General features: G+C 57.5%; 1 protein-coding gene across 2 annotated transcripts in view; it reads left to right on the top strand.

The window, feature by feature from the left end:
• Positions 1 to 1793, top strand: part of SWAP70 (switching B cell complex subunit SWAP70) — a 69854-nt gene extending 68061 nt beyond the window's left edge. For both annotated transcript variants that reach the window (XM_036325349.1, XM_036325350.1), the window contains one exon: positions 414 to 1793. In XM_036325349.1, the coding sequence (XP_036181242.1) occupies positions 414 to 520 (107 nt within the window). In that variant the 3' untranslated portion in view covers positions 521 to 1793. The remainder of the gene's footprint in view (positions 1 to 413) is intronic.
• The last annotated feature ends 18680 nt before the right edge of the window (positions 1794 to 20473 follow it).

Raw genomic sequence — 20473 nt, forward strand, 5'->3', positions numbered from 1 at the left:
CTTGAACAGACGCGAAGGCCCGATGATCCCTTTGTGCACAGCTTCTAGTTCAGTGGTTCTCAACCTGTGGGTCGCGACCCCTTTGGTGGTCGAACGACCCTTTCACAGGGGTCGCCTAAGACCATCCTGCATATCAGATATTTACATTACAATTCATAGCAGTAGCAACATTACAGTTATGAAGTAGCAACGAGAATAATTTTATGGTTGGGGGTCACTACGACATGAGGAACTGTATTTAAAGGGCCAGAAGGTTGAGAACCACTGTTCTAGTTGCTTTGGCTGCTGTGGCACTCACGGATGTTCCTCGGAGAAGAAATCAGTGGAAAAGTCACTGTTTTGTCTGTGGGAAAATGATCATGTCAGTGGAAGAACACAGCGCTTCCTGTATTTAAAGCCTGTCTGTCTTTCAGGTTCCAAAAACCCTCAGCTGATCACTCACTGGGGCCCTGCCGCGTTCACCCAGGCGGAGCTGGAGGAGCGGGAGAAGAGCTGGAAAGGGAAGAAGGGCACCGAGTGACCGCAGCAGCGTCCCGGCCGCCCCTGCGCTCCGCGTGCCGCTGGAGGGCTTGATGCAGAAGACAAAAGGAACTGGCTTTGCTGCTTCTAACCCTTCTTCCTTCAACCTCCCATTCGGTCCAGATACTGCGGAAGCCTTGGTCCTCTTCCTGCAGATAAGGGCTTATCTGGAAAGGAGAAAAGTCAACACTTTCAGGCTCTTTCTTTGAAAACTGCCGCTTCTGGAAATTCCTTTGTAGCTCACATTCTTGTCAGCGTCACCGTCGTCCTGTTGGGGGGAGGGGGGGCGCGGGTTGGTGCTCTGGGTCCCTGGATGCTTGGACCTCTGTGGACTTGGGTCCTCATCTCCTTCTGCAGCACGTGTCCTCCTCCCAGTACCTGTTTCTAAGCTAGATTGGCCAGTTGCCGGCACTTCACACGGGATGCCCTTGACCGTGCTGCTCAGAGACGGAAGCCAGCAGCTGCCCATGGACCGTGCCTCGACTGAGCGGCCACAGTCCGCGGGTGTGGCTGTGCAGGTTTCTGTTTAAAGCATGGTGCCACTGACTGACATCTGGCTTCGGGGCAGTACACATCCTTTTAAACAGTGCTTTGGCCCAGACAGATACAGTAAGTCCCCACTTAACATTATCGACAGGTTCTCCGACCCTAAGCGAAGAGACGTATGCAGCAAAACCAGTTTCCCCGCAGGCTAATTCATAAAGACCAGCGTGAAGTTTTCGTGGTATCTCCTCAACATTGTAACAAATCAGTGTTGCACAAAACTATGTTATTCAAGGACCTGCTGTACTTATGAATCAAAGCCCATAGATGAAGTGGATCCCGTGTGGAATGATATTTTGAGAGTAACTGGATTCCTCCTAAGATTTAAAATGGTTTCAGTTGTCAACGAGCTGACGGACCCCTTGCTTCACTTGTAGTTACTGTACAGACATTCCAGGAGTGTGGGAATGCTTCTCCTAACCGGCCTTTTACTTAATAAACGGGGGGATGATCATTTATAGGAATTACCTATGAAAACATTTTAAAAGTGTATTTTTGTCATGTGCTGTCGTAAGAGGGAACAAAATATTTATAAATTTTCAAACATTCTTACCTAATTGTACAATGTAATATGCTGAACAATCTTAATTTTTTTTGCTAATTTTCTAAGATATAGTAAACATATTTTATATGATTTTTAAAAAATGGACTTAGAAAGAAAATAAAAAAACAAACCCAGAACAACATATATCTAAAACTGTCTGACTTAATAAAATAGTACCATGAAGTTGTGTGTGTGTGTGTGTGTGTTTTCATACAAGGAGGTGGACTGGGAGAGGGCTCCTCCTGAAAACACTGGGTTTGCAGTGTGGACCTCACACCCGTGTCACCAAGTGAACTGTGGCCTTGTGTTCGGTGTCTGAGTCACTGATGTGGTTACCGTGTCTGCTCACAGACGGGAACTTACAGAGATAATTTCTCCCTCATTGTTGCTCTTACCTCCAAGTCCTCTTACCTCTGCTTCCCATATTCATGTGTCTTTCAGTTTTCCCAGAGTCAACAGTGTGGTTTTTCTTGTTTTGGTGCCAACATCTGTCCTGTTTTGGTTGCCAGGAGTAAAACTCCTGCTGCGGACACAGGCGGCCACGCATCCAACCTGATGGAGTCTCGGGTAGCTGACCTCCCCCTTCGAGAGGGAGAGGGTGCGCTGGCTGGTGGGTGTTTAAAAACTGGTCTCCCTGCTGCAGTGGCCCTCCACCAGGCGTGAGTTTGCCCCTGGGGACATTTGGCAATGTCCGCAGACGTTTTCGGTTGTCACAGCGCGGGGTGTTCCTGGCATCCAGTGGGTAGAGGCAGGGATGCTGCCAAACGTCCCTCAATTCACAGCCCCCTGGTCGCTAAGAATCGTCTGGCCTAAGATGTCAGTAGTGCTGAGGTTGCTCTACAGAAAGGCACGTTCTATTGCCCAGACCACGACAGGCCCTGGGAGGCAGGGTTTCCCTGTAAGGCGCCCCGGGAGTTGGTATAAATGGGGTGCAGCACCTGGAAGGCAGAGAGGCCGTTTGCTATGTGAGCTGGCAGAGAGCGGTGGGCAGGAGCTTTGGCACCTGCGTGGGGCCCTGTCTTCAGAAACGCTGAATGCCTTTTGCACAGAGGTCGGAGGGAGTTGCTTTGGGTCTGTCTGAAAGCCTGTGAAGCAGGCTGCTGAGGCAGGAAGCGGAAGAGCTGCCGTGCGTTGGTTTCTCTGTGAGTGGCTGAGCTGCGCACCCGGCAGGCCCGGCAGAACCACCCAGCAGCTGGTGAGGGTGTGTTCTGTGTGCCGCCAGCCGGTGATGTGCCTCACGGAGCCGAGCGCTGGTGCAACGCCTTCCACAAGGCACAGCGGCCCCAGAGGAGCGAGGATCGGCGAAGGTCCGGCCGCAGGGAGATTTGTTTAAGGAATGTTCCTTTCTCTCCGCCCTCTATGTCCTTCTTTATATGTTCAGTTGGAGACCTGCAGAAGTCACCCCTCCACTTCGGGGAAACTAGGTGGCAGTATCTACTAAAGACAGCAGCCGCCTTCCAGGCCAGTGGCTCCACAACCAGGAGGAGGCACGAGTCCACCAGAGCCCCAAGGAGGGTCACCACAGCCTGTAGGATGGCCCCAAGCCAGAGGCCCATCAGCAGAGAGCAGACGGTGAATCGTGGCATAGTCAGGAGGTCATACTAGTTGAAAGCACATCGCTGAGAGGGGCAGCCTCGAGGATGGAGCTCAGACATTATGTTGTGCAAACAGGCGAACCAGAACGGAATGATTCCATTTGTATTGACTTGCAGGACTGGCCCAGCTAATCTGTGGACGCTGAGGTCAGAATTGTGGTTACTCAGGGGGGGTGAGTGGGGGAGGGTGTTAACTGGAAAAGGGCACAGGAGAACCTTCTCGGATGCTGGAAACGGGCAGTGGTTAAAGAATAAACTGTCAACTTTATACTCAAGATGCGTGCAGCTTGCTGTCTGACCGCAGGGCTTCTCGGCTGCGGCAGCCGGCTCGCCCCGAGGGGTCAGCGGGCCCAGGCCCCTCAGTTTGCAGAGAAGGACCCGGACGGGGCAGATCAGATCCTGACCGTTTCCAGGATGAGTTCATCACACCCCCTGCCTCCTCGCAGGTCCTTTAAATACATGTGGATGTCAAACCTTTTACCTCTGTTTCTATCCCCCACCCCCCAGCTGACATGTCCACGCTCTAGTCCCAGGCTCAGCTCCCATTGACCCTTCTGAGGTGGCTTGAGCCTCTGGCCCTGGGTTGTGGGTAAACTGTGGTGGATGCTAAGTTCCCACAGGGCTAGCCTCAGATTGCTTCTGTGCCCACGGTGTTGACACAGCACACTGTTCTTAGGGCTGTGCGCCCACAGGAATGAAGCCTTCCTCCCGGCTGTGTCTGCCTCCTCCACAGCAGGCACGGTGCCCTGCCGAAGGCCAGGGTGTGAGAGGTGGGGAGAGGGAAGCTTGTTTAGCAAACCCCCTTCCGGTCAGCCCCCAGCCGTAGCCTGCCCCTCTCCCCATCTGAATCCCTCATTTCCTGTCCCGTGTCATCCGGCCTCTTCCCCTCAGCCAAACCTCTCTGCTGTGTCCAGCAACCCACACTGGGTCTCTGAGAGCAGACCTGCCTGGGCCCCACCTTATACGTCTCCCCCCCCCCCCCCCCCCCGCCCCGTTCTCATGGTCTCCACCCGCCCTGATGGGTCAGTCAGTCAGGACCCTGGGCTCGCTCCCCTGAGGAGACACACTGCCCTCAGACTGGTTTCGGGGGTGCCAGGACCGCTGCCACCCTGCTTATCTGTCCCTCTCCTCCCTGCGGAAGCCCAGGCCCTACCCGTCCTCTCATGCAGCCTCTGTCCGACGCTGCCCGCTTGGCGGGGTTCTTGTTCCAGCATTAAGAAGGGTTCAGGAAATCTGGAGAAGGCTGTGTGTAGATTAAATAGGAGTCCAGAGACGAAATATAATTTTAAAAGGCATTTGGAGGTCAGAGGAGCCTAGTTTAAAGGAAACTAAGATTTCCTGGTCTCAGGACCCCATGCTTTTTATTAACACAAATTGTCCTGAGGCGAGGGGGAGATATACACTTCAAAGGGTCAGGTTTCATAGACACAGTCCATTGTCAGATTGGGGAGAATTAGCCTACCGCTGTTCAGGTGTTTGGCCAGTAGGAGGCAATAACATGTAGATTAAGATGCCCTGAGCTGTCTGGCAGCAAACAAACAATTTAATGTATCCTATTCAGGTTTGGGGAAATGCCATCAGCCATTCCCAGATTCAGCCCTGCTGTCATGCTGGAATTGGCTTCCGGCACCCACTGGGCTCCCTGTTCCCACTTGGAGGGCATTTGTGTCTGAAACATTTGTTTACAGGGAACACACAGGCTGTTCAAGAAAGGTGTGCGGGTCAGTCAGAGAAAGGCAAGCATCACAGGATCTCACTCACAGGTGGGATCGAATGAACCAAATAAACTGATGATCAAAAACGGGCCCAGAGACATAGAAGCATGAACAGAGTTGAACCTCAGAGAGAAAGCAGGGGAGGGTGGGTGGGAAGAGATCCACCAATGCACTGTACGCATATATGTAGAGCCCGTGGACACAGACAATGCCGTGGTGCGGGCCTGGGTGGGGGGGAGGATGGAAGCGAGCTGGATGAGGTTAATGGAGGGAAAGGAGGACCTATGTAATGCTTTCAACAATAAAGATTTTTTTAAAAAAGGAAGGAGTATGGGTGGCAGCTTTCATCCTGAGTCCGAGGTCCGCACTCCCCACGGCGCAGTGAGTGGGAGGAGGGCTCAGTGGGCAGCGCTCGGCCTTCAGAAGCGCTGAGCTGGGAAGGAGGAGGTTTCAGTGACGCACACCTGGGTCCTGCCTCCTGTGCCACCTGCTCAGTGAGCTTCGGGTCTGCACAGGCCACGGGTCCCCTGCGTGTCTCGCCGGGAGGCACCCGGTGTCCTCCAGGTTTCTCACATGCAGAGACACGCTTCACCCCCGAGCTTTCATCGCGTCTCATCCTGTTGCCTTTTCTTCAGAAAGTCGTGATGAGGGGCTTTCCATCTTGGCCGGGCCAGTCCTCAAAATGGGGATTTTTGGGTGGACGGGCAAGTTCTGAGGAAACCCCACAGGTGACCGAGGCAGGCCAGCCATGCAAGGCGACTGGAGAGTTTGGGAAACACCGGCTGCGCTTTCTGCACGTCCGCAGGCAGGCGCCCTGCAAAGGCAGGTATTGGACACGTGCGAGTGGCTGAGTGAACAAATGAGTCCCAGGGTGGGGGCTCCCGCCCAGAAAAGCCCCACTCCCCCGGCACACCAGCCCTCTGGGGGCCCAGCCGGACATGAAGTGGGTCTCAGAGGCCTGTGACCACGGCCTCCCAGCGGAGCCCGAAGGACCCGGCCTCTGCTTTCCCCTCAGGAATGCTGTGGCCTCCTGGTGGCCATCACAGCTTTTCTGGGGCCAGAGCGGTTCACTCCACTCCAGGGCCTCGCCCAGCAGCTGCGGGTCCCACGGCCACTTTCGAGGCTCTTACTGACTCTGCGTCAGTGGCCGCGGGGGAGGCGCCCCGGGCACTGCAGCTCCATGAGCCCCCTCAAGGGCCAGCCCGGCGCGCCTCAAGGATGGGACATGGCCTCACGGCTGTATTGCCGGCCGGCACGTGGCACCTCGCAGGTGCTTAGTAGATGCCGCCCTTAACGGCCCCTTTCTGAAATAAGTCCGTCCTCAAACAATCCTCCGTACAGCGGCGTCCTCAGGGGTAACAAGGAAGCAAGCTCTGCTCCCTTTGGAGCGTCTCCTCCACCCCACCCTGAGGCTGGGGACTGTTTTTCCTTCCTTCTTTTACTTACCGATTTCTTTTGAGAGAGAGACAGACAGACAGACATCGATTTGTGGTGCCACTTATGTATGCATTCACTGGGTGATCCCTGTATGTGCCCTGGCTGGGTATCAAACCCACAGCCCTGCCTATGGCCAGGACGCTCGGACCAGCTGAGCGGCCGGCCAGCGCCCTTCCTTCCTTCTTCAAGACAGTCGGTCCCAGCGTGTGTGAAGGATGATCATCAATCCCAAAGCCTCAAGCCCCCGGCCCCGTCCGCCCCCCAGACTTGATGCAGACAGAGAGGCTAGAAACCGGGCCCCAACGTGTGGAATTCCTGTGACGGTCAGTGAGACCCCACGTGATTCTTTAAAAACGCGGTTTGTAGGGTTTTTCTTAGCAGAAGCCACACGCACATGGCCAAGTGGGAAACAGGAAAAGCAGGTGCCCAATGAGAACAGCGGGTCGCTCTAACCACCTCCACAACCTGCCGGGACTGCGCAGCCCCCAGCCGCATTTCGGCTCCTTTACAAGAGGAGCTCGCCCGCCTTCATCAGGGACCATCCCGCCACCCCGCGCCTGCACGGCCGGTCCTGAAACGCCGGGACCTGGGCAGGGGAACGGTCACAGCTTTGGGGGGAAAGGAGGTGCCGCAGGCTCACAGGGCGGGGCCGGGGCCGGCGACACAGCAGGCGGCGGGGCGAGGCCGGCGGGGGCCGCCAGGTGGCAGGCGTGCGCCGCGGGTCCCACTCGCCCAGGGCGGCCTGAGGGCTGCCCTGCTGTCCTGCTGTCCTGCTGTCCTGCTGTCCTGCTGTCCTGCTGTCCTGCTGCCCTGCTCCGGGCAGGGCCTCGTCCCCTCGCTCCTCTGGCCGGAAGGAGGCGGCCGCTCTGGGGCCAGGAGGGGGCAGCGGGTCACAGCGAGTCTGCCAAGGGCTGATGGGACCCACAGCCGCGCCGAGCTTTTTTTTTTCACCTTCAACAACCCAGAACGCTGGCGCTATTTTACAGATGAGGAAAGTGAGGCTCAGAGAGTGAGGCAATTGCCCAGGGGGACACAGGCAATGACAGATCTGGGGCAAAACCCATGTGTCCTGACTCCAGGGCCTCTCCCAGCCATTCCTGGTATGTACGGGGGCGGCAAGTGCAGGCCTGCGGGGGGTGGGGTGGGGGGGGACCTAGGGGGCGGGTGTGTGTGTGATGGGGGCAGCCCCTGTTCCTCCTCAGCCCAGCATTTCCTCTTGGGGCCAAAGGAGGGGCTGCTGGCACCTTGAGCCTGTTGGTTGTGATTCATTCCCCCACCGCCCCCCTCCGGCCTGGGCCCTGTTTCTGCAAGTATCTAGGAAAGGGACAGCCCTGTCCCCCCCGGAGCCTCTGGGGCTGCTGGCTGGAGGCGGCGAGAGTGAGTGAGGAGCAGGGGCAGCCAAGCAGCAGGGGCCGTTTCCTGCTTGGTTTGACCCTGGCTGTCCCTGTGGAGGCCCCAGCAAACAGAGCAAGGTCATCCAGGGCAGAATTCCAGCCCGAGGCCTGAGCCGTGACTGCAGTTTTCCCGATAAGGCTCAAGAAGGGACATAGAGTGTCCTCCCCACACCCACACCCTGTCAGCACCTCCACTCTTGTGAAGCGTCGGCTGCAGACAGCCTGCCTGGAGAAGAGACAGAGATAGACGGGGACAGATAAGGAGACAGACAGCCAGGGAGAGCGAGGGCAAGGCACCCAGAGGGAGAAGATGGGGGGCCGCTGGGGCTGCCGCCCAGGCAGGGGGTCTGGAGCCTGGAGGTCAGAAGGGGTCCCGGGACTGTGCTTGCTAGGGCTACGCCTGGGTGCAGATATTGGGGAAAGGCCGACCTGGGAGCTTGGGTGAGGTGATGGAGGAGTCACTGTGGGGCGTGGCCCCCCAGCCTCCAGGAGGCCAGGCCAGAGGGGTTGAGAGGCGGGGCCCTGTACCTGTGGTGGAGGGGCAGTAGGGGGTCTCAGGGGCGAACGCAGCGGGGCCCAGGCTGCAAAGTCCCTCCTGCTTTCTGGGCTCCCGGCTGGGACGTTTCCCCTGTGCGCTGTGATAGAAAGTTTGCACCCAACACTGACTGTTTGGCAAGTGAGCAGGGCCGTAAAGTCACAGCTGGCCTGTGGGCGCCCAGTCGCTGTATAGAGCTGAGTCAGTCACAACCGATTCCCCCACCCCCTGGGGGGCAGGAGGCTCTGCGGGTGCCGGCACACACAGACGCATCCGCACAGGTATGCACAGACGCGCGTGCTGCTGAGTCATGGCTGCCTCCCCTGAGAGCACGTGCCTGCACGCACACACACAGGTACCCACAGATGCCCTGCGCACCTGACTCTGAGTCACCAGCGCCATCAAGCCCTGAGGGAGGGCACCGAGGGTGATGTTCTGCCATTAGTATTTAGACACAGATGCCTATATATGTACATACAAGGGCCCCCTACACCCTGCTGTGCCAGCTCCATCGCACTGGGAGATCCATACATATTTGTGGAATGAATGAAGGAGTGAACCAACAAGTGAAAATGTGAGCAACACCCACGCTGCTTGGATGCTAGGTAACATCGGTTGGGGCAGCGCGGCAGGGCGGGTCTGGAGTCTGTGTCTGTAGGGAGTTGTCGTGCTCCCAATATAGCCTCCGTGGGCGGGCAGGGAGCTAGGGCTGTCTCTCAGGCCTTGACTTCACTGGGCTGGAGGCCCAGCCTCTGCGGAGGTGGAGAAAATTAACAGAGAAGAGGCCCTGGCGTTCCGCAGCCAGGGCTGGGATGGGAGACGAGCTGGTGGGCGCCTGTGTACTCTGGAAACGTCGCTTGCTCAGGGGCTTGAGCTGAGGGCAGAGGACTCTGCAGATGGGTCCAGAAAGAACTGGCTGTGGGTTGGGCCTCCTGGGAGCTCCTGGGAATTCCTCGTCCTGGGTGGCGTGGGCTGAAGGTATGGGGGGAGCAGCCCCGTGGAGAGTGGGGCAAGCACAGTGCCTGGGCCCACCCGCGCTCCTAGAAGCGTCCTTCCTCTAGCTGCCACGCCTCTGCCCTCACTCACCACCTGGAATATTGCACTGTTGGCCCAAGCGGTCTTCTTGCGCTTAGACTCCCCCCACCCAATCCGTCTTGTTCATTGCTGCTGTTACTTTTCAAAAAACACGGATAGGATTGTGCAACATGTCCGCTCCAAATCCTTCCACAGCTGCCAGGGTGGAGTAATGATGTTGGAGTCTTAGCCTGGCGCTCAAGACCCTTCCTCATCGGGCCGCCCTCCCCCACGTGTGTTCGAAGGGCTGTGGTGGGAGGGAGGGTTGTTTGGTTATGTGCTGAGGGGTAGATGGACGGACGCTGGGCTGAGGGATGCTCATGGGGATGGAAAGTTGGATTTGTAGGCAGATGATTAGATGTCGAGGTGACTGGGAGGCTGGGGGGAAGATGGTGACGTGGATGGGTGGGTGGTTGCAAATCAAGGCTATTTTGGTGGCAAGGAACATAAACCTGACTGTCACCAGAGAAGGGGTGGGAATTCCCAGTTGTGAGGCTATGACGTACAACCTCGCAGACCTCGTAGACACTCAGGCCTTGTGGAGATCGGTTCTGGCACGGCAGAGATGGCGGCTCTCCTCCCGTCTCTGGAGGAGCTCGGTCTGCATCCCTCCCCCCCACCCCCCATTCCCCTGCCGCTCCCCGTGTGCTCTTCCTCTCAGCTGGCCTAGCTTTCCTCCTCACGGCCCAGCAGCCATCCCCGCAGTCACCTTGGCCCCTTTCGTCCATGCATTTTTATCAGGGACGGATTTATGCATCTCTTTGCACCTGGACAATGGAAAACAACCTGGGAACAGAGCAAAGTTACTACCTCCATAAAGCACACTGCCCAGTGGGGAGAGACAGTGTTATCTGCGTGTGTATATGTCACATGGAAGCAGTTGCATGTGAGGTGGTGATACATGCTACGGAAATGGCGGAGCAGGGCCTGGAGCATGGGAGGGGCATGGAGCAGGCGGTGCTGTTACCTGCAGGGGAGACATCTCTGGTCAGGTAACATTAGATGGAGATCTGAAGAGAGTGAGGGTGAGCCTGGACATACCCGGGAGAGTGTTCTGGAAGTGCGGTGGCCTGGCTGATTCGGGGTGAGCAAGGGGCGGTGGCAGGAGCTGAGGTCATTGTACGGCCCTGACTCCTACTCCCAGAGGGACAAGAAGGCATCAGAGGATGCCCACAGGGAAGTGCCACCCCCTCACACTTTTTGTTGTTGTTAATCCTCACCCGAGGATATTTTTCCCATTGATTCCTAGAGAGAGTGGACGGGAGAGAGGGAGGGAGAAGCATCCATGTCTCACATGGATTGGTTGCCTCCTGCAAATGCCCCGGCCAGCCCCAGAGATGAACCTTGCAACCCAGGTATGTGCCCTTGACCAGGAATCGAACCCGAAACCCTTCGTTCCCTGGGCTGACACTCTAACCACTGAGCAACCGGCCAGGGCTCACCCTCTCACATTTTATAAAGGCCTTTCTGGCCACTGTGCTGAGAACAGACAAAAGGGGCCAGAGTGGAGATCAGTTAGGAAGTTCCTGCAGGAATCCAGGTAGGACACAGGCCCTGGGGGCTTGGACCAGGGTGGCAGTGGCGAGGGGGTGACAAGCCCTCCAGTTAGGGTGTACATTGAAGGTGGAGTTATCAGATTTGCTGGTGGATGATGGGCTGTGGGTGAGAGAGAAGGAACACTCTGTCAAGGGCGATGCTAAGACTTTGAGGGCCACTGAGACCATGGAGTTGCTGAAGAACAGGCCATTTTCTATTTTGGAGGGATGGAGTGCAGGGAGAGGAATTCCATTTTTGTCCTCTTCGCACTGTGATGCCTCCGATACTCAGTGGAGCCCTTAGGGCAGCTGGAGATGGGGAAAGAGGTGTAAGCTGGAGTCCAGGTGGGACTTTCCCCAGCTGATGGCATTTAAAGCCACGGGACCATTGAGATGCTCGAAGGCAGTGGTCGGCAAACTGCGGCCCCTTGAGTGTGGCTCTTCCACAAAATACCACGTGCGGCTGTGCACGTACAGTGCGATTGAAACTTTGTGGCCACACTCAAGGGGCCAAAGAGCCGCATGTGGCTCGCGAGCCGCCGTTTGCCGACCACTGCTCTAAGGCAGTGGTTCTCAACTTTGGCTGCACGTTAGAATCACCTGGGAATCTTTTTAAAATCCTGATTCCTGGGCCCCATCCTCCGGAAATTCTGTTTCTTTGTTATGGGGTGGGGCCACAACACTAGTTAACAAAGAAACAGAATTTCCGGAGGATGAGGCCCAGAAATCAGGATTTTTTTTTTTATTATTATTATTAGTTAAGGTATTACAAATGTGTCCTCATCCCCCCCATTAACCCCTAACCTCCCCCTCTCCCCCCCCCCCCCCCCGCCCACTCATGCTCCCATCCCCCTGTTGTCCATGTCCATTGGTTTGGCTTATATACATGTATACAAGTCCTTCAGTTGATCTCTTCCCCTTACCCCCGCCCTCCCCTACTTTCCTTCTGGGGATTGATAGCCTGATCGCTGTTTCTCAGTCTTTGGATCTGTCCCTTTTCATCAGTCTATGTTCTCTATAATCCACAAATGAGTGAGATCATGTGGTATTTATCTTTCTCTGACTGGCTTATTTCACTTAGCATAATGCTCTCCAGTTCCATCCATGCTGTTGCAAAAGGCAAGAGTTCCTTTTTTTTTTTTACTGCAGCATAGTATTCCATTGTGTAGATGTACCACAGTTTTCTAATCCACTCATCTGCTGATGGGCACTTAGGCTGTTTCCAAATCTTAGCTATGGTGAATTGTGCTGCTATGAACATGGGGGTGCATATATCCTTTCTGATTGGCGCAGAAATCAGGATTTTAAAAAGATTCCCAGGTGATTCTAATGTGCAGCCCAGGTTGAGAACCACTGTTCTAAGGAGAGTGAAAACCAAGAAGGGTCCAACGAGTGACACCTGCGCCCAGCCCGTTGTGAGAGGTTTGGGAGAATCACCACACGAGAGCTGGCCAGCGAGGCTGGAGGAGAACCAGGGGATGGGGGCGTGAAGAAGGGGTTTGGAGCGGAGAGAATGAAAGCTGCCAAAGATGCCGATGGCTCCAGCGAGATGAGGCCGGAGTGACTGGAAGACAGGATTCTCCGTTCTCACTCACAACCAGCATCTCTACGGCTCCCTTCAGGCGCGGCGGCCGCTCAGATAGACCGCACCAGAGGACGCGTGGGCAGCGTGGCCACCAGCCCTGCCCTCCCGCAGGCGGCCCTGCACGCGCCCTGGATGGTGAGGGCTCAATGCCGGGGCCAGCTGTGCCCACGGGCCTGAGCCGCACAGCCGCTCTGGACCCCAGCTAGTTCACGGCCGGGCAAACAGGGGGCTTCATGGGAATCTCAGTGGAGCAATCGCTTACCACCCCCTGAGATGGAATCTGCAGCTGCAAGGGACCCGACTTCTCAAGAAAACCCACCATCCGCCCTCGGGGGGTGCGCCCTGGTCCTCAGAGGGAGGGAATGTGTGTGACGCGCTAAGTCTGTCACCTCCGATACAGACAACCTCGTTTGGGCAGAGTCGGATGCTACTCAAGTGGCGAGGTTCACACGTGTGTGGGTTTATACGCACACGTCTACCTCACACACTCGCTTGTGTGTGTTTATGACAGTGGGTCTCAGAATCAGCTCAAAGGTTGGTAAACGCGGTTGGACCCGCCCCGGAGTTCCTGATGCAGCAGGTGTGTGGGGCCTGAGGATTAGCATTTCTGACCAGTTTCCAGATGAGGGTCCTGGCCCAGGGGCTGCCCTCTGAGGACCGCTGCCCATGGCATGCCCGGACTGCCCTGCCCGGCAGAGCAGGCAGAGGGGTCAGAGATGCTGTCCAGCCGGTCTCAGGCGTCCTGTCACTGGCAGTGGGCCTCGTGCCCATGACAGGCCACTTGTCACGGCCGCCACTGTCTGTCCAGCTGTCTCCAATCCCTGCTCTCCACCAGGGCTAAGGGGGGCCCCTAGGTGCATGCACGTGGCCATGGAAGGTGCTGGACTCTGGCTGTGGGGCACATAGAGCCATCACCGGCCTGCAGGGCCCCCACCAGCCGAGTGCACGGGTCAGAGAGGTTCCCTCGGAGCCCCCAGAGCCCCCGCCCCTCAGAAACTGCCCTTGGGCCTGCTGGAAGCGGCTCCCACCTTCCCTAACCTCAGCGTCCACCAGCTTCCCTCTCAGGACAGACAGGACGGGTGACCCCCGAGGAGCAGGGCGGCAGCGTGGACAACAAGGCACCACCGGGCCAGGAGGCTGGGTTGCCGCTGCCTCTCGCTCAGCCCTGCCCTGTGGAGTGGCCCCGGCCGGCCCCTGCTGGCCCAAACCATCTTCCTGCCCCTCATCCCATTTCTCAGGTATTGTCAACAGGATCCTCCTCAGCAACGGATGAACACGCTCAGGCCTCACTTGCCTTAAAAACAAAACCCTGTCTTTGACTCCACACGCCCTCCGGCTGCTGCCCCAGCTCCTGCCCATTCCTGAGCGCGGCTTACACACATCGTGTCTCCTCACCTCTCAGCGCCTCCCGGCCTCTGCAGCCTGGTTTCCACGCCCCTCACTCCGCTGAACGTGCCTCCTACATCCCCCGTGACCTGCAGACACTAAATCCTAAGTCACCCCCCTCCCCCGTTTTGGAGTTTTCCGGGAGATTCCCGCACCCCTGATGGCGCCTGGCTCCGTGAGACGCTCTCTGCACGTCTCGCATGGCACAGCTTTCTGGTTCCTTCTACAGCTGTGGCTGCTCCCCATCTCTCCGCCAGGCCCCTCCCCTGTCCGCAGGAGTGTCCTGCAGGCGTGGCTCCTCTCCTCTCCCCCCATCTCGGCATGTGTGGCGGCTCTACTTTTCTGCTCCCAAACGTGCCTCTCTCTCTATATATATTTTTTATTGATTTTTTACAGAGAGGAAGGGAGAGGGATAGAGAGTTAGAAACATCGATGAGAGAGAAACATCGATCAGCTGCCTCCTGCACGCCCCCCACTGAGCATGTGCCCACAGCCAAGGTACATGCCCTTGACCGGAATCGAACCTGGGACCCTTGAGTCCGCAGGCCGACACTCTATCCACTGAGCCAAACCGGTTAGGGCCAAACGAGCATCTCTAGCTCACTCTCCCTGAGCACCCAGTTGTTCATCGGAACATCTGAGAGGCTCAAAGATGAGAGGCAATCGCAAAGGCCGTTGCCGAGGCCGAACTTACGATCCTTCCCTCCCGCGGCAGCCCTGCTGGGCCCTCAGTGTCCACCGGCTCCCGGAGACCCGCTGCCCGCCCTCCGCTGTGCAACTCAGCCCAGGGGCCCTCGACTCCGCTGCCCCTCAGCCCCCATGGCCAGGCCATTGCCAGTTGCTCTCCATCTCATTTCCTTAGAAGCTTTGGACTCTACGGTTTTTAAAAAAATGTATTTTTAAAATTGATTTCAGAGAGGAAGGGAGAGGGAGAGAGAATCATTGATCGGCTGCCTCCTGCACGCCACCTACTGGGGATCGAGCCCACAACCCGGGCATGTGCCCTTGACCGGAATCCAACCTGGGACCCTTCTGTCCTCAGGCCGATGCTCTAGCCACTGAGCAAACTGGCCAGGGCTCACAACAGATTTTCCCATCTTCACTGTCACATCCTGATCCAAACCACAGCCATTCCTCCCAGGACCACAATCGCCTCTCAAGTGGTTTCCCCATGCCCCCTCCAGCGTGCCTCCGGCCCGAGGTCCCTGTCACGGCCACTGTGCCCCCGGTGCTGCCCCCTCCGGCCCGAGGTCCCCGTCACGGCCACTGTGCCCCCGGTGCTGCCCCCTCCGGCCCGAGGTCCCTGTCACGGCCACTGTGCCCCCAGTGCTGCCCCCTCCGGCCCGAGGTCCCTGTCACGGCCGCTGTGCCCCTGGTGCTGCCCCCTCCGGCGTGCCTCCGGCCCGAGGTCCCTGTCACGGCCACTGTGCCCCCGGTGCTGCCCCCTCCGGCCCGAGGTCCCTGTCACAGCCACTGTGCCCCCGGTGCTGCCTCTCGCTCAGAGATGGGGGGGCCTGCAGTGGGTCACAGCAGGGCTGCAGCCCGGCGCCCATTTCCAGGGCAGGAAGGCGGAGCCGTGTGTAGGCTGGAGGCCCCACAGACACAGAGCCCAGCCAGGCCTCCTCCCGGATGGAGAAGAGGCTCTGCAATCTGCAGTATCAGGTTTCGGAAAACACAGGGTCAGGGTCAGCAGAGCAGCTGGTCGTGGGGAAGGCCAGGCCCAGCTAATTTCCTGTCAGAGCGGCCGAGGCCCCAGCCCGCTCCCCCCGGTCCGCTCCGGGCTGGCCACAGGGGAGGAGATGCCGGGAATGGCTCGCATTCCTCTGGCTGGGGCTCCATGGACCTTGGATGGACCTCGGGGACCGCGGGGAGTGAGGAGGTGGAGCTGCTGGGGCCAGAGGCGGGGGCTCTCTGCGGGGACCAGGCATCTGTTGTGGGTCCATAGGCTGGAGTGGGGCAGGGGCTGCGGAGCAGATGCAAGGCAGTTGCTGAAGCTTTAGGACAGCAGTTCTCAACCTGTGGGTCGCAACCCCTTTGGGGGCCGAACGACCCTTTCACAGGGGTTGCCTAAGACCATCGGAAAACACATATATAATTAGATATTGTTTTTGTGATTAATCACTATGCTGTAATTATGTTCAATTTGTAACAATGACATTGGGGGTCACCACAACATGAGGAACTGTATCAAAGGGTCGCGGCGTTAGGGAGGTTGAGAACCACTGCTTTAGGATAACTGAGCCCAAATCACGTGTCAGATGAGGAGGCAGAGGCTCGGTCAGGACCAGATCTCACCAGGGTCAGGCGAGCGTCCAGGTTCTAAGTCCTGACAGCCCCCTGGCCGGGCCTGCATTGCCGAGAGGCCAGCCTTGCTGAGCTGTGGACAGCGGGGGACACAGGCTACGCTTTCGCTCCTCCTGGAAGGGAGGCGGGGACTCTCACTTCCAGACGGGGACACGTGCTCCCCCGGTGGTCAGTGGAGGGGTGGCGGCGTGTGCAGAGGGCGTGAGAGTCCCGGCTCCACTGTGGGCTCCAGCCCATCCCGGGCCAGGCAGTTAGACAGACGTGAGCAGAGCAAGGACGAGGGGCCAGGACAGAAGGTCACGGGGGGAAGCCCTGGGTGCCGAGCAAAGGACCACTGTAGGGCGGGACCTCGCCCCCAGGTGACCTTCCTCCCCTAGAGACACCATCTAGGCCGGTGGTCGCCAACCGTGGTCCACGGGCCCCTGGTGGTCCGTGAGGTCCGAAAGGTTGGCGGCCGCTGCTCCAGGCCTCAGTTGTATTGCAGCTCCAGACCCAGAAAAGCAACAAAACCAGACCAGTGGCCCAAGGCTGACCTCAGGACCAGCTGTATTGGATAATGACCGCCCGCCCTGGTGCTGACCAATCAATCAGTGGAGACCGAAACCCTGAAAGGACCCACCTGGAAAACTGCTGAGTATGCGCCTGAGATCTCCCCTGGGACCTCCCCTAAAATCTCCACCCTTAAACCCTGAGGACGAGGACCCGGCGCGCCCTCCCTCCTGGGAGCACGCCCGCACCTCCTTCTCCCTCTCCCGCCGCCCCTCAGATGCGGTACCATTACCTTCCTCACTGCCAAGCTCCAAGGGCCCCTCCTTTACCTCTATAACTTGTTTCCTAAGCCCATTTCTTCCAGGAATTACTTTTCCTACCTCTGTGATTTACCAAATAAATGTTCTCTTGTAGTCGGGGTCCCGGCTCCGAATTCTTTCCTAGCCAGAACCCAAGTACGGAGGTTGCTGAACCCAGGCCCAGTCTGAGCCCATGAGCCTAACACCTGGTGCTGTTCCTGCACCACCTACAACAATTCCACCCCCAGAGAGAACTGTATACCCTGGTCCAGTCCCAGGAGGGTGAGGCTGTGGAGATGGGCTCCTGGCCTTGCATCGCCCCCCCAGGGACCTGGCCAGGAGGGGGGACACTGTCATGGTCCCTGTGCTCTCCATTCTCCGGCACCAAGACCGGCCGGCGGGCTGAAGTGTGATGCTGGGGAGGGGGAGCCCAGGATGCAGGCTCACAAGCCCGGATTCACACTGGCTCCATCAGACATTATGTGGCCTGACTGGGTCCCCTCACCTCTCCACACCAGCTGCAGGGAGGGGAGGGGCTACTCAACCTCTCCCTCTCCAGCAAGTTGTAAAGTGAGTCTGTGACTTGAGCAGGGCGTCTCCTGCCTGATTCTGTGGGACACAGCCCCACCCAGAGCCACACCCTCTCTCCACCAGTGCCCCCCGGGGAAGCAGGCACCCACTTGTGGAGTTAGGGGCAGGCCTCTACTCTCTCCCGGACTCCAGGCACTTGACCCTCAGGCTGGGCCTATTTTTAGGGGTCCCAGGCATTAACCTGACTGCCCTTTCCCCTTCCCCACCCTCTGCCCCCTCCAGTTAGGTCCCAGTCCTACAGGCGTGTCTCTGAAGCTTCCACCATATCCTGCCCACGGCAGCCCAACTGCCCCTTCTTCCCAGGCCGCTGTGCAGGGAGAGCTCTCGAAACACACATCACAACCTGGCCTAACTTCCTTCCTTTTTAAAAATATGTTTTTATTGAATATTTAGAGAGAGGAAGGGAGAGGGATAGAGAGATAGAAACATCAATGATGAGAGAGAATCATTGATTGGCTGCCTCCTGCACTGGGAATCAAGCCCACAACCCGGGCATGTGCCCTGACTGGGAATCGAACTGGGGGACCTCTTGGTTCATGGGTCGATGCTCAACCACTGAGGAACACTGGCAGAGCTTTCCTGCCTTCTTTAAAAATTAAATTTATTGGGGGTGACATTGGTTAATAAAATTATAGTTAACTTCCTTTCTTGCCCTCCTCTAATTCACCTTCGCCCAGCCAGCTCCTTCTTGTCATAGACTCAGCAAAGATGTCATTTACTCAGGGAAGTCTTCTCTCATCCCCAGGGCTAGGCTAGACTGGGATCCCCCCCCCCCCCCCCCCCCCGGCCCTCCCGCCTTGCTACAGGCCCCTACCTGTCCCCGCCCTGTCACAGCTTGGGTTACACTAGATTTCATAACTTGCAGGTATGGATAATCGCTTGTTTGCCTGGGGATCAAAGTAGCCAGAACAGGCATTAGCACGCAGTGAGCATCAATAAACACACAATGAATGACGAACAGAAATGAATAGACAGATGTGTGGAAAGGTTCCTTCCTACAGCTGGGGTGTCTGGGGAGCATGTGCACCGTCGGGGCTTCCCCGGCACCTCGCATATGGAGGCTCTGGGCAGAGCCGTGCCTTCCAGCTGCTTCCCACTGCTGAGGCGCCAGGGACAGAGCGGGGCAGGCCTCCAGCCCCACCTGCTAAACTCAGCTGCCCCAGGAAATGTAGGTGTTGAGACAGGTCTCCGAAGGCAGGTGGAACCCAGACAATGGCGGGCTGTGTCCCATAGGGTCTGCATGTCTAAGTGCCTGTGTCACTCGGGTGAGGACAGTGTTTGCCTGTGAGTGAGTGAGTGCACTTCCCCCATCCCCCAGCAGCTCCTGGCCCAGCTCGCCCTGAGCCCACGCCTTCAAAGGCACCTCTGCTCTTGGCCTCCCTCCCGCCTCTCCTGGGGCCATTCCCCACCTGGTGTCCGTCCTGGGCGCCTGTGCCCCGGGCACACCCGTCATTGCACATGTCACCGTAGTTTGTCTGTATGACGTTGCACCAGTGTCTCGTTGCTGTTGTAACAAATCACTACCAATTCAGTGGCCTAAAATGACACAGGTTTATTATCAGCTCTGGAGGTCAGAGTGCAGCATGGGTCTCGCTGGGCTGAGATCAAGGTGGAGGCAGGGCTGTGTTCATTTCTGGAGGCTCCAGAGGAGACTCTGCCAGTGTCCAGAGGCTGCCCGCTCCTTGGCGCATGACCCGTCCACTTTCATGCCAGCAATGGCTGGTCGAGTCTGTCTCATGTCACATCACTGTGCCTCCTGCTCCCACTCATGACCTTGTGATGACATTGGGTCTATCTGGAGTATCTCTTAAGATCAGCTGTCAGGCAGCCTGAACGCTCTTTGGCATGTCAGGTAGCAGCTCACAGCCCTGGGGACTAGGACTTGAACGTCTGGGGGCCATCATCCTGCCCCCCACAGACGGCCTGTCTCTTCTCGCGGGTGAGCTCTGGGCCTGCGCTGTCTCCCACCCGCCCAGAGGCCCTCCGTGCCCAGCCTGCACCAGGGGGTCATGACCTCCTCGCTGAGTGAAGCGGATTCAGCCAACAGTTTCTGAGACTCCGTGTGTGCCGGGTACTTCTACATACAGCATCGCAGGTTTTGTTGTCAATCCTCACTCGAGTATATTTTTCCATTGACTTTTAGAGAGAGTGGAAGGGAGGGAAAGAGACACAGAGAGAAAAACATGGATGTGGGAGAGACACACCGATTGGTTGCCTCCCACACGAGTCCTGACCAGGGCCAGGGATTGAGCCTGCAACCGAGGTACGTGCCCTTGACCAGAACTGAACCCAGGATGCTTCAGTCTGAGGACCGATGCTCTATCCACCAGCCAAACTGGCTAGGGCATATTACAGTTTTAATCCCCATTTTACAGTAGAAGAAAATGAGGCTCCGAGAAGTTAGGAACCACCAGAGGCCAGAAAGCTGGTAGGTGACAGGCCCAGAAGCCTAGCATGCACTGACCTCAGGTAGGAAATGCTGACAGCGTTGTTCCTTTGGGTCTAGAGCTTGAAAAGAGAGAAACCTGAGAACCCAGGTGTTGGCCACGAAAACGCAGCTCACGGGGTTCAGCCGGCCACGCTGTGTGCACTGCTGCCCACTGCTGCTCGGAACTCCGTCTGGGCGGGAGACTCCCGTCGGCCTTGACTCTTCCTTCGACCTGAACCACAGGGGCCAAACCCACGTCCCCGTCTGAGTTCCCTCCCAGCTGCCCCCAGCTCCTGCCCATCCGTCCTCACGGTGTTTCCCTGTAAATCTCTTGCACATAGAGCCCTGGCCTCCGTTTCTTCACGGACCAGCACCAGCAGGAGTGGTTTGAGGAGACAGTGTAAGAGGGGATTTGGGACCGGCTCACTCAGGGGCGAGGGGCAGGAAGGTGACATCCTGGCTGACAGGGGCCCCAGATGCCCCTGGTGCCAGGGAGCAGC

This window comes from Myotis myotis, unplaced genomic scaffold (assembly GCF_014108235.1).
Source record: "Myotis myotis isolate mMyoMyo1 unplaced genomic scaffold, mMyoMyo1.p scaffold_m19_p_10, whole genome shotgun sequence".
In the NCBI taxonomy this organism is placed as follows: Eukaryota; Metazoa; Chordata; class Mammalia; order Chiroptera; family Vespertilionidae; genus Myotis; species Myotis myotis.